Source organism: Hemiscyllium ocellatum, chromosome 7, assembly GCF_020745735.1.
Source record: "Hemiscyllium ocellatum isolate sHemOce1 chromosome 7, sHemOce1.pat.X.cur, whole genome shotgun sequence".
NCBI classification, from domain to species: Eukaryota; Metazoa; Chordata; class Chondrichthyes; order Orectolobiformes; family Hemiscylliidae; genus Hemiscyllium; species Hemiscyllium ocellatum.
The window spans coordinates 52,327,388-52,341,127 of NC_083407.1; the positions used below are offsets into that span (position 1 = coordinate 52,327,388).

The following is a 13,740-nucleotide window of genomic DNA, read 5'->3' on the forward strand; positions in this document are numbered from 1 at the left end:
GAAAAATAAAGTTCCTGCTGTTTAATACTTTGGACTCCTGGTCCATTTTGGAATGTAACAAATATCAATAGGTTAAGTGGATGTGCAAAACATTGGTTAGATGCAGTGTAATGTGTAAAAATATGTGGTTATCCATTTTAACAGGAAGAATAGAAGTGAATAAGACACTTGCAGCATGGGTTGGTACCTGGGACTTTGATGTAGTGGCCATAGATAGTGCAGGGGCAGGAATGGTTGTTGCAGGTTCCAGGATTTAGATGTTTCAGTAAGAACAGAGAAGATGGTAAAAGAGGGGGCGGTGTGGCATTGTTGGTCAAGGACAGTATTACAGTTGCAGAAAGGATGTTTGGGAACTCATCAACTGAGGTAGTATGGGCTGAGGTTGGAAACAGGAAAGGAGAGGTCACCCTGTTGGGGGTTTTCTATAGGCCTCCAAATAATTCCAAAGATGCAGAGGAAAGGATAGCAAAGATAATTCTCGATAGGAGTGAGAGAGACATGGTAGTTGTCATGGGGGACTTCAACTTTCCAAATATTGACTGGGAACATGATAGTACGAATACTATAGATGGGTCAGTTTTTGTCCAGTGTGTGCAGGAGAGCTTCCTGACACAATATGTAGACAGGCCAAGAAGGGGCAAAGCCACATTAGATTTGGTACTGGGTAATGAGCCCGGCTACGTGTTCAACTTGGAAGTAGGTAAGCACTTTGGTGATAGCAATCACAATTCTGTTATGTTTACTTTAGTCATAGAAAGGGATAGGTGTATACCACTGGGCAAGAGTTACAACTGGGGGAAAGGCAATTATGATGCGATTAGGCAAGATTTAGGAAGCATAGGATCGGGAAGGAAACTGCAGGGGATAGGCACATTAGAAATGTGGAGCTTATTCAAGGAAAAGCTACTGTGTGTCTGAGATAAGTATGTACCTGTTAGGCAGGGAGGAAGGTGTAGAGCGCGGCCGCCATGGTTTACGAAGAAAGTGGAATCTCTGGTCATGTTACGATGAGATGTGAAGGAGAAAGTGAGGACTGCAGATGCTGGAGATCAGAGCTGAAAATGTGTTGCTGGAAAGGTGCAGCAGGCCATGAGATGTGAAGGCTCAATTAGGGCACTTGAGGATTACAAGGTAGCCAGGAAAGACCTAAAGAGAGAGCTCAGAAGAGCCAGGAGGAGACATGAGAAGTTGTTGGTGGATAGGATCAGGCTAAACCTTAAGGCTTTCTATAGGTATTTAAGGAATAAAAGAATGCCGAGAGTAAGGTTAGGGCCAATCAAGGATAGTAGCGGGAAGTTGTGTGTGGGAAGATAGGGAGAGATAGGGGAAGCTCTTAATGAATATTTTTCGACAGTATTCACTCTAGAAAACGACAATGTTGTCAAAGAGATTACTGAGATACAGGCTACTAGATTAGGTGTGATTGAGGTTCACAAGGAAGAGGTATAAGAAATCCTGCAGAGTGTGAAAATAGATAAGTCCTCTGGGCCGGATGGGATTTATCCTATGATGCTCTGGGAAGCCAGGGAGGAGATTGCTGAGCCTTTGGCATTGATATTTAAATCGTCATTGTCTACAGGAATAGTGCCAGAAGACTGGAGGATAGTAAATGTGGTTCCCCTGTTCAAGAAGGGGAGTAGAGACAACCCAGGAAATTACAGACCAGTAAGCCCTACTTCAGTTGTTGGTAAAGTGTTGGAAAAGGTTATAAGAGATAGGATTTATAATCATCTAGAAAAGAATAATTTGATTAGGGATAGTCAGCACGGTTTTGTGAAGGGTAGGTCGTGCCTCAATAACCTTATTGAGTTCTTTGAGAAGGTGACCAAACAGGTAGATGAGAGTAACCCAATTGATGTGGTGTATATGGATTTCAGCAAAGCGTTTGATAAGGTTCCCCACAGTAGGCTATTGTACAAAATGCGGAAGAATGGGATTGTGGGAGATATAGCAGTTTGGATCAGTAATTGGCTTGCTGAAAGAAGACAGAGGGTGGTGGTTGATGGAAAATTTTCACCCTAGAGTCCAGTTACGAGTGGTGTACTGCAAGGGTCGGTGTTGGGTCCACTACTGTTCGTCATTTTTATAAACGACTTGGATGAGGACGTAGAAGGGTGGGTTAGTAAATTTGCAGACGGCACTAAGGTCAGTGGAGTTGTGGATAGTGACGAAGGTTGTTGTAGGTTACAGAGAGACATAGATAAGCTGCAGAGCTGGGCTGAGAGGTGGCAAATGGAGGTTAATGCGGACAAGTGTGAGGTGATTCACTTTGCTCGGAGTAACCGGAATGCAAAAGTACTGGGCTAATGGTAAGATTCTTGTAGGTGAGCAGAGAGATCTCGGTGTCCAGGTACACAGATCCTTAAAAGTTGCCACCCAGGTTGACAGGGTTGTTATAAAGGCATACAGTGTTTTAGCTTTTATTAATAGAGGGATCGAGTTCTGGAACCGTGAGGTTATGCTACAGCTGCACAAAACTCTGGTGCGGCCGCACTTGGAGTGCTGTGTACAGTTCTGGTCACCGCATTATAAGAAGGATGTGGAAGCTTTGGAAAGGGTGCAGAGGAGATTACTAGGATGTTGCCTAATATGGAGGGAAGGTCTCATGAGAAAAGGCTGAGGGACTTGAGGCTATTTTTGTTAGAGAGAAGAAGGTTGAAAGGTGATTTAATAGAGACATATAAGATAATCAGAGGGTTAGATAGGGTGTACAGGGTGAGCCTTTTTCCAAGTGTGGTGACGGCGAGCACGAGGGGGCAGAGCTTTAAACTGCGGGGTGATAGATATAGGACAGATGTCAGAGGTAGTTTCTTTACTCTGAGTAGTAAGGGTATGGAATGCTTTGCCTGCAACGGTAGTAGATTTGCCAACTTAAGTACATTTAAGTCGTCATTGGACAGGTATATGGACGTACATGGAATAGTGTAGGTCAGATGGGCTTCAGATTGGTATGACAGGTCGGCGTAACATCAAGGGCTGAAGGGCCTGTACTGCGCTATAATGTTCTGTGTTCTGTGTTCTATGTTAAATGGAGAGAAACTGCAGAATCCTGCAGGATAGGGGTATCTGGGAATCTTTCTTGAATTACAAGAAAGCTAATATTTGGATATAGCAATGAATTTGGAAGACAAATGAAATGTTGGTCTTTAATGCAGGGGTTCTGGAGTATAAAAATAGGAAAATCTTGCAGCACGTGTATTGATATTAATTACTGATATTATTCATGCCCATAAAATTTTGAAAGGGACGTGTCAGAGTAGATGCTGAGAGGGTGTTTCCTCATGGGCATCTAAAATTAGAGCACACCATTTCAGAATAAGGGATAATCCATTTAAGATAGAAGTGATAAGGAATTCTTTTTTAAGAGAGTTGTGAATCCAGAGAGTTTTGGAGGTTGAGATATTGAATATATTCAAGGCTGAGATAGTTTTTTAAATGGCATTGGAGTCCAGGTTTTTTGGAGGCAGCTAAGTAGGTGCAGTGAAAGTCAAGATCAGATTAGTCATGACCTTTTAGATTGGTGGAAGATGATAAAAGAGCCATGTGGCTAACTATTGCTCCAATGTATATCTGTTTTATTTCATCAGTGATGTTTTCTTTACCATTTATGATTAGACCGTGTTCACATTTTAGGCAGTGAGTTCTTCTAAAACTATATCAAATAAATGCAAAGAGCGAATGATTTAAAACAAACTTCTATGATAATGGTCAAATTGGACTTGAAACATTAACTCAGTTTCTGTACCTATAGATATTGTCAATCTTGCAGAGTTATTATCATCTATGGTAGCAGGTAATTGTGGTGCTGGACTGCCAGCCCAGAATTTGTGAGTTTGAAAACAATGATGACAAGTCTTGACATTGCATTTGTAGAGTGGGGACGATGACGGGTGGCATGGTGGCTCAGTGGTTAGCATTGCTGCCTCACAGTGGCGGGGACCCAGGCTCAATTCTGCCCTCATGCAGCTGTCTGTGTGCAGTTTGCATGTTCTCCCTGTGTCTGTGTGGTTTTCCTCTGGGTGCTCCGGTTTCCTCTCTCAGACCAAAGATGTGCAGGTTAGGTCGATTGTCTATGATAAGTTTGCTCATGTCATATAGGTTAAATGGGTTAGCCATGGGAAATGCAGGATTATTGGGCAGGGGTTTGGGTCTGGGTCGGATGCTCTGGGGAGGGTAGGTGCATACTCAATGGGCAGAATGGTCTACTTCCACATTGTAGGGAATTCTATAATTCCCTGCCATGAAATCATTTAGTTTCTTGATGCAAAGGAAAAGTACCAGGACTGTTTGTTACCTGATACCATATGATGGATTAGAGATTTGTTAGTACAATAAATAGATGCTTTCATCTTTATTTTCAGAATGATAGTCACCTTTAGTATTAGGAGTGTGCACTAGAACTTCTGATATAATGAATAAAGTACTTGAATCAGCATTTTTGTTGCTTTTTTGAAGTTTCTTTGTCTTAATATTTATTCTGTCATATACTAAACTAGCTCAGTGACTCCTGACACCAAATGATAGGGTATACCCTTCACCAAGACAGTTCAAGGCATGGTGTACTACTTACTGGTTAATGCTAGTTCAGAATTTCAAGTTGCTCATTAACTGTTGGGCTTTTTAAAATATAGTTTTGACTCTGAAAAGTTCAAGAATAGGATTATGAAGGTGTTCTTAGAATCCCCACAGTGTGGAAACAGGCCAATCAGCCCAACAAGTGCACACCAACTCTCCAAAGAGTAACCCACCCAGACCAATTCCCCTAAATTTACCCCTTACTAATGCACCTATACACAATGGGCAATTTGGCATGACCAATTTACTTAATCTGCACATCTTCAGATTGTGGGAGGAAACCCACACAGACATAGAGAGAATGTGCAAACTCCACACAGTCACCTGAGACTGGAATTGAACACAGGTCCCTGGCACTATGAGGCAGCAGTGCTAACCACTGAGCCACCATGCCATGCTGTGTTGTGGCTGCCTTATAGACTACTGTCATGTACTATAAGCAGGAGGGAGAGAGAGGAACTGAAAATTTCAAATTCGCCTTCCATTCTCAGTGTAGTTAAACTTGGAAAAGGCTGATATGTGTTCCCATACCAGTATAGCAGTCTCTGTCAGCAGAAGTACCTTCACTGCCAGGATTTCTGGTCTGAGCATCATTTCTAAAGCCCAACAGTGCTCCAAGTGAAACATTGTCAGTCCAGAGCCCGGAATGGTTCAATTGAATTGTCCCAGATATATTGGACAGAAGAAAATAGGCACCACAAAGGGGTGAGGGGGCTGTAGAGAAGAGCCGTCCTTCCTCTTCTCTTAGTGCTGCCAGAGGAGATGGCAACAGCAGACTTGGCTGGCCTGGTCTTAGATATCTACCTGGTCAGACCTGTTTCTGGAGAGCACCTCTTCATGCAGGAAGAAGTCCTTATTTCCTCTATACTGATTAGTAGTGGTACCACTACCTTCTCTCTGCTAGTTCACACTCACTCTGTATTTGTTTGACCTCACAAAACTCCCACCAAGCCTCATGTCTATCACGCTTACTATTGCATGCCGTATCTTCCTTCACCCCACTCCAAGAACCCTGCATAATCTCTATGCTTTCTGTCCTGTCACCTGGTATATCTCACCACCTTACACCCACTTGATGCAGGTGTGAAATTACACAGTGCCATACAGCAACATGTCCACTCCCTTGACTGATGGCTGCTGACAGCATTGAGAATTTGCCTGGTTTATGTCTATGCTAAATACTGTACTAAAGACAGAATACTGTAAGTCTTTAACCTCTAGCTGCATGGGCAAAGTTCAAAAAGGCAGAGATGCTGTGAGCACCCAAGTAGATGTAAACTGCCCTAAGCCATATCCTCACTGAATCCTTGAGCTGGTTGCTTTTCACTATGTGTATGGAGTCCTGACAGAAGCATTGCATTGAGAGGTGATGGTGTGCTTCAAAGTACAACATTGAGGTGTGGACGATACTGTACTTGAATCGAAGATGTGTCACGAGGTTGTAGTGACACTAGCACTTGTTCAGTGCCAATATCTGTGGATGGGCTGCAGGCAGTTGCATGCTTTCCAAGGTGGAGACCCAGAGGAGCAAACTGGCATTGCCAGGTATCCACTCAGACTTTCATATTAGGACATGCTGCCCATCGAGTTTCCATCCAATGGGTGGGAGAATGGGAAACAGCACGTAAAGAGGTGACATTAACTACGGGTAACAGTGAGATGTTAATGCATGCTAATGGATTCAAACTGACCTCTTGCCTCTCACTAACAACTTACAGCATGGAAACACACCCTTCGGTCCATCTCGACCTCGCCAACCAGCTATCCTAAATTAGTCTAGTCCCATTTGCCAGCACTTGGCCAATATAACCAGAGACTCAGAATTTCTGCTCTCGTTAGGAATCTCCTTACTGCTGATGGCATCTAATATTTCCAGATTTCACGTCACTCAGTGGTGGGAAAATTCCACTCACGGTGTTACAGCTTGGCTTCTGCAGTGGTCATTATATCAGTATTGCTCCTGTAAGTGCTGGCAGTAAGTGCTGGCCAGCCAGCGACACCCATATCCCACAAATGAGTTAAAAGAAAAAGTAGTTTCACTAACATGGGCAAAATGTCATTGATATAAAATGGAAAGTAAGCAGTTGTCTTTAGCAATGTCTCAAAGCAGGCAAAGTCTCATAAAAAGGGTTTCAGAACCAGTGTAGTTTCAATTGTACGACAAATGGATAATGTTTCAGAGCAGGTGGACTGCAGCAGTTCAAGAAGGGAGCTCAACACCATCTTCTCAAAGGTGAGTAGAGATGGCAATAAGTGTTGGACAGCTAGAGACACCCATATCCACAAATGAATTAAAAGAAAAAGTAGTTTCACTCACATGGTCAAAATGACAATGATATAAAATAGAAAGTAGGTAGTTGTCTTTAGCACTCATACACTTATCATTGTGTGGTCAAATTCACCTTTAACCCCATTTACAAGTTTACTGATGACATCACCGTAGTGGTCAGGTCTTAAACAATGATGAGGCAGTACAGGAAAGAGATAGAGAACCTAGTGGAAAGGTGTAAAGACAACAATCTCTCCCTCAATGTCAGAAAAATGAGGGAGTTGGTCATTGACATAATGAAAGCAGAGTGGAGGACACACCCCTTCTGTATCAGTCATGCTGAAATTGAGCTGGGCAATAGCTTCAAATTTACAGGTGCAAATATCACCAACAGTCTGTTCTGGTCCGTCCACATCAACACTACAGTTAAGAAAGCACACCAATGTCTCTACTTCCTCAGAAGGCTAAGGAAATTCAGCATGTCTGCAAGGACTCACCATTCTTTATAGATGTACCACAGAAAACATTCTATCCATATGCATCTCAGCTTAGTATAGCAACTGCTCTGGCCAAGATCACAAGAAATTATGAAGGATTGTGAACACAGCCCAGTCCATCCTGCAAACCAGCCTTGAACCCATTGACTCTGCCTACACTTCCCGCTGTCTTGGGAAAGCAAGATTCAAAAACAGTTTCCCCGCTGTTATTAGAGTTTTGAATGGACCTCTCATATTTAAAGTTTCTGTGCACCTCTTCTGCAGCTGTAATACAATATTCAATATTCTGTTCTATTACTTTGAAATAAGGTATGGTTTGCTTGGATTGCGCACAAAATAATACTTGTCATTGTATCACGGTACGTGACAATAATAAATCAAATCAAATCATTTTGTCCAATTGTAACCAATCTTGAGCATCCTCTGTTTTAAACTGGCAGACCCAATTCAAGAGTTCAGGGGATTTATTGTTCCTATATTTTAGAGTAAATCTTGACAATTGCAAAGGTTCTGATTGCCATTTCAATGGGCTCTAAATACACAATTACAGCTCTTTCCACCCCCCCATCCTGAACAAATGAGTAATATGGGTAGCTCACCTATATTTTTGTAATAATAAGGTAGAACATTATGTGTCACTTGAGTCAATATTAGTGGAGTGTACAATGAACTTGTCACTGGTACAGTTGAATTTATATGTAGTGGTTTTCTATTTTAATCCATAGCTTTAGCTTGAAGTTTATGTATTAATTGGCTTAGAGATCATATCTAGACTCTTTCCTCAGAATACTTGGGAAACCTCGAATTACTGTTGAAAAGGAGGAAGATTATCCACTTTTAGGTGAGTTTACATTAATCATACTGGGGAATCATAAATGTACCATTTCATATGATGTAATAAATCTGGAATATAAAATCTGTTCTCAGTAATGGTGAGGGGGGCAATTATAAAGTGAGCTCAGTGACTAGCACTGCTGCCTCACAGCACCAAGGATCCAGGTTCAATTTCACTTTGGGTGACTGTGTGGAGTTTGCGCATTCTCCCCTGTGTCTGTGCATGTTTCTTCCGGGTGCTCTGGTTTTCTCCCACAGTCCAAACATGTGCAAGTTAGGTAAATGCAAAATTGTCACAGAGTCATACAGCACAGAAACAGACCCTTCAGACCAACTCATCAATGCCAACTGAGCTTCCAAACAGTCCCACTTATCTGCATTTGGCCCATATCCCTCAAAACCTTTCCTACCCATGTACCTGTCCAAGTATCTTGTAAATGTTGTAACTGTACCTGCATCTGCCACTTCCTCTGGCAGTTCATTCCACATAAGAAGCATCCTCTGTGTAGAAACATTGTCCATCTGGTCCATTTTAAATCTTTCTCCTCTCGCCTTAAACTTATGCCGCTAGCTTTGAACTTATTCTCCCGGGCAAAACTACTTTTGCTATTCCTTAGCTATATTCCTAATAGTTGTATAAACCTCCATAAAGTTACCTCTCAACCTCCTATGTTCCAGTGAAAAGAATCCCAGCCTATCCAGCCTTTCCTTTGAACTCAAACCCTCCAGTCCCAGCAACGTTCTGGTAAATCTTTTCTGAACCCTCTCCAATTTAATAATAGACTTTCTCTAGCAGGGCGGCCAGAACTATACACAATACTTCAAAAGTTGCCTCACCAATGTCCTGTACAACCACAACCTGACATCCCAACTCCAAAATACAATGGCCTGAGCAATGAAGGCAAACATGCTAAGCACCTTCTTAACCATCTTGTCCACCTGTGACGCAACTTTCAAAGAACTATGTTCACAACGTCTAGGGATATGCAGGTCAGTACAGCGATTAGGCAGGAGGTTTAGTCTGGGTGGGATCCTTTTTCGAGGGTCAGTGCAGACTCAATGGGTTTAATGGCCTCTTTCCACACTGTAGGGACTATATGATAATACATTTGGAAGTTGACTTTTAGGGTATCACTAAGTATGCGACAGAGAAATAAATTGTTGTATTGTTTATGAAGCCAGTTAATGGATTATTTTTTATAATTGATAAGGTTGATTTAGTTGATAAGGTTCACAATGGCGGGGGCACTCAGTCCTGTGGACTGTTCCTCCTACAATATGTGGGAAATCAGGGACACATCCAGTGGAGCATTTGGAGCTGCAGATGGACTCACTGGAGCATTCATGATGCTGAGAATGTTGAGAATAGAATGTTTAATGAGTTGGTCTCACTACCAGTTTGGGCTACACAGACAGAAAAAAGTTGAGTGATCACCAGAAAGACAAATAAGTGTGGACAGGCAGTGCAGGAATCCCCTGTGGCCAGCTTTTTTATTTTAGATACTATTGTGGGCATGTTCTTTCAAGGGAAAGCATCAGCTGCAGCAGCAGATCAATAGTATCACGACTGGCTCTGAGGTGCAATAGATAGGGTCGAAGTATAGCTGAGCAGTAGTGACTAGATTGGGTTGGAATATCTGGTTGGCATGGCTCGGTTGGACCAAAGGATCTATTTCCATGCTGTACATCTCTATGACTGTATGACTTTATGATGGGGAATTCTATAGTCAGAAATGCATACAGGTATTTCTGTGGCCGCAAGCATGACTACAAGATGGAGTATTGCCTCCCTGGTGTCAGGGTTACGGATGTCTCTGAGAGAGATACAGAGGGATATAACAGATTTGAGAGTGTTGCAGTACTGCTAAGGGAGAACCACAGCTGAACTGAGAGGAGACATCTTTTTAGGACTCATCCAGTGAGGCTATATGGGTAGAGCTCAGGAATAGGAAGCATACAGTCACTATGATGGGATTCTACTACAAGCGCGTAAATACCCAGTGGGTGATAGAGGAACAGATATATGGACAGATTATGGAAAAATGTAAAAACAACAGTGTTGTTGTTGTGGGTGATTTTAACTTCCCCTATATTGACTGGGACTCCCTTAGTCAAAAGTGAGGACTGCAGATGCTGGAGATCAGAGTCTAGATTAGAGTGGTGCTGGGATAGCACAGCAGGTCAGGCAGCATCCGAGGAGCAAGGAAATCGACGGTTTGGGCAAAAGCCTTTCATCAAATGCTGCCTGACCTGCTGTGTTTTTCCAGCATGACTCTAATATCGGCTGGGACTCCCTTAATGCCAGGGGCTTAGATGGGGGAAAATTTGTTAGGTGTATTCAGGATGTTTTTTGAAATAATACGTAAGAAGTTCAGTTAGAGAAGGAGTCACACTAGACCTGGTATTGGGAAATGTGCCAGGCCAATTGATTGAAGTTTCATTGGGGAGTATTCTGGGAATAGTGACCATAATTATGAAGTTTTAAGTTACTTATGGATAAGGATAAGAGTAGTCCTTGGATGAAAGAACTAAATTGGGGGAATATTAGGGAAGAACTGGGGAAACTGAATTGGAGGTGGCTGTTTGAGGGTAATCCAGACCCGGAATGTGGGAATCTTTTAAAGGCCAGTTATTTAGTGTTCAGGACCAGAATGTTTCTGTGAAAATAAAGAATAAGGTTGTCAAGATTTGGGAATCTTGGATGACCAGACAAATTGAGAGTGAAGTCACAAAGGAAAAGAAAGCATGCATAAGGTTTAGGAAACTGAAGACAGGCAAAGCCCTCAAATAATACAAAGATAGCAGGAAGGAACTCAAAGGAAATAGGAGGAATAAAATGGCCAAGAAATGTCTAGGAAAACAGATTTAAGGAAAATCTCAAGGTGTTCTTTATACATATATAAGGATCAAAACAGTAGCTAGGGAATAGGTAGGTTCACTCAAGGACAAAGGAGGAAATTTATGCATGGAGTTGGCGCAAATGGATGAAGTTCTTAATGAATACTTTGCATCAGTATTCCAAAGGAGAGGACATGGTGGATGGTGAGTTTAGAGAAGAACTTGTTGAATTTCTCAGGCATGCCAATACAAAAAGGTGTTGGGTGTTCTGAAAAGGTTGAAGGTAGACAAGTGCCCAGGGCCTGATGGAGTGTATCCAAGAATGCTGAGTGAAGCAGGTGAGGAAATTGCTGGTGTCTTGTATGAAATGTTTGTATCCTCTTTAGTCACAGGAGCCAACATTGTTCCTTTGTTTAAGAAGAGCAACAGAGATAACTCAGGGAATTAGAGGCTGGTGAGCCTTATGTCAGTGGTAAAGATATTATTGGAGATAGGATTTACTCATTATTCTTAGGGATAGAATTTGGACTTATTAATGATAGACAGCATGGCTTTGTGTGGGAAAGGTCGTATCTCACAAATTTGATTGAGCTTTTTGACAAAATGACAGAAATGATTGATAAGGGCAGGCCAGTAGATGTCTATATAGTAAGACCAAGTTCATTTCTCTGAAAGTTGCAACACAAGTGGATAAAGTGGTCAAGAAGGTAGTCAAGAAGGAACGTTTACCTTCATTAGTTGGAAAGTCATGTTGCAGCTGTGTAAAACATTATTTAGGCCACATTTGGAATATTGTGTACAGTTCTGATTACCACACTAGCAGAAGGATGTGGAGGCTTTGGAAAGGGAATGCCGTGATGTTTCCAGGTTTGGAGGGTATTAGCTATGAGGAGAGTTTGGACAAACTTGGCTGCTTTCATTTGAATGTCAGAGAATGAGAAGCAACCTGATAGAAGTTTACAAAATTATGCGAGGCATGTACAGAATGGATAGAATGTTTTTCCCAAGAAAAAATGACAGTTATATAGGTCGAAGGTAAAAGGGGGAAAGTTTAAAGGGGATGTGAGAAGCAGTTTTTTTAAACATAGAGGGTGGTAAGGGCCTGGAATGAGCTGCCAGAGGAAGTGGTGGAGGTAAATATAATAACAATGTTTCAGAGACAATGTGACAGATGGATATGTAGGCAGGGAATAGACAGAGTCGCACCATGTACAGGCAAAAGGTTTTTATTTTGGAAAGGCATCATGTGTTGGCTCAATCTTAGTGGGCTGAAGGGATTGTAATGTGCTGTAATGTTTTCTGTCCTTTGTTTATTATATTTATGTTCAATTAGCAAACTCTGGTTTGACATACAGATGAACTTGTATTGCGATTTCAGCCATACATCCAAACTTTTTGAAATTTAAAAAGGAAAGAATAACTTATAGCATGAATATTTACATGAATATTTCTCCAGCTGAACTCTTCTGTGCTAGTAATGTTTTAATATCGGGACAAGTTGACAAATGCATACTTTGAATATAATTTGTAACTGACACTGTTCAAAAGGAAAACATTAATGGTGGCGTCAACCACCATAGCTTATGGTAAAGCTATCCCTTTAATTTTCATATTGATACTAATTTTTAATTTACTGACACCAAATTAGGATCTCCAAGAAATATTATTGAAAATAAACAGAAGAAATGATGGGATAATCTTGAAATACCAAATTGCAAAATGCATTGGCTTCAGAATGTCACAATACAATCATCTTGTAAATGAGCTGGGCTTAGTCTTTACAGTTATATACAGTAATTGGAAAAATAATTGAGATCCAGTGTTTGAGGTACAATCATTTTCTGCTTAATTCTATTTACTGACAACTATTTACTGAGGAATTGCAAGAACGTTCCCATAGTTCTCTATCTGTTAGATTCAGAAAATTAATGAATGGAAAATCATGGCTCAGTGGTTAGCACTGCTGCCTCATAGCGCCAGGCATGGGTTCGAGTCCAGCCTCAGGTGAATGTCTGTCTGGAGTTTGCACATTCTCCCTGTGTCTGTGTGGGCTTTTTCCCACAATCCAAAGATGGGCAGATTAGGTGAATTGGACATACTAAATTGCCCATTGGTCAAAGGTAAGTATAGGATAATAGGGTAGGGAATTGGGTCTAGGTGGGTTACTCTTCGGAGGATTGGTGTGGACCTGTTGGGCCAAAGGGCCTGTTTCCACACTGTAGGGATTCTATGAAAATAATGGGGGATTCATGTATGATTTCCGATATGCTCTTCCTCTAGCAAGGTTCTGCACTTTCTGTGGATTTTGCCAGTCTTACACCAAATTTACAGCGACTGACTAGGAGAACCTTTGTTGAAACTTCTGTGGATTATTTTGACAGTAGTTGTGTAATTTGAAAAATGTTCTAAATTATTTGCTGGTAATAATATAGAGGGTTTGAGTTACCCACACCATAGAACATTTTCAGAGCTTTCTGGTCTGTTCCATTACTGAGCATAGATATCCATTGGCTCACATCAATGTTTGATCAGTATATAGCGAAATATGTTTTTCCAGAAGCTAGACTCAGCACTTGTTTATCTTTAAATGATTAAGAAACAAATGCGTGCTTCTAGAGAAATACTTAAAAAGTCTTCAGTACTTGTAAACCTCCTTAAAAGATCTCTTTCTGTGGCCCACAGAGTAGCTGGGTGCTAGAGGAATGGGTACCTAAAGGTTAACTTATG

The 13,740-nt window shown here is 41.5% G+C and overlaps 1 protein-coding gene across 1 annotated transcript in view; it reads left to right on the forward strand.

The window, feature by feature from the left end:
- LOC132817350 (adenylate cyclase type 10-like) overlaps positions 1-13,740 on the forward strand; it is a 187,519-nt gene that overhangs the window by 37,978 nt on the left and 135,801 nt on the right. Inside the window, exon 12 of the mRNA XM_060827758.1 lies at positions 8,127-8,182. Within this exon, the coding sequence (XP_060683741.1) occupies positions 8,127-8,182 (56 nt within the window). The remainder of the gene's footprint in view (positions 1-8,126; positions 8,183-13,740) is intronic.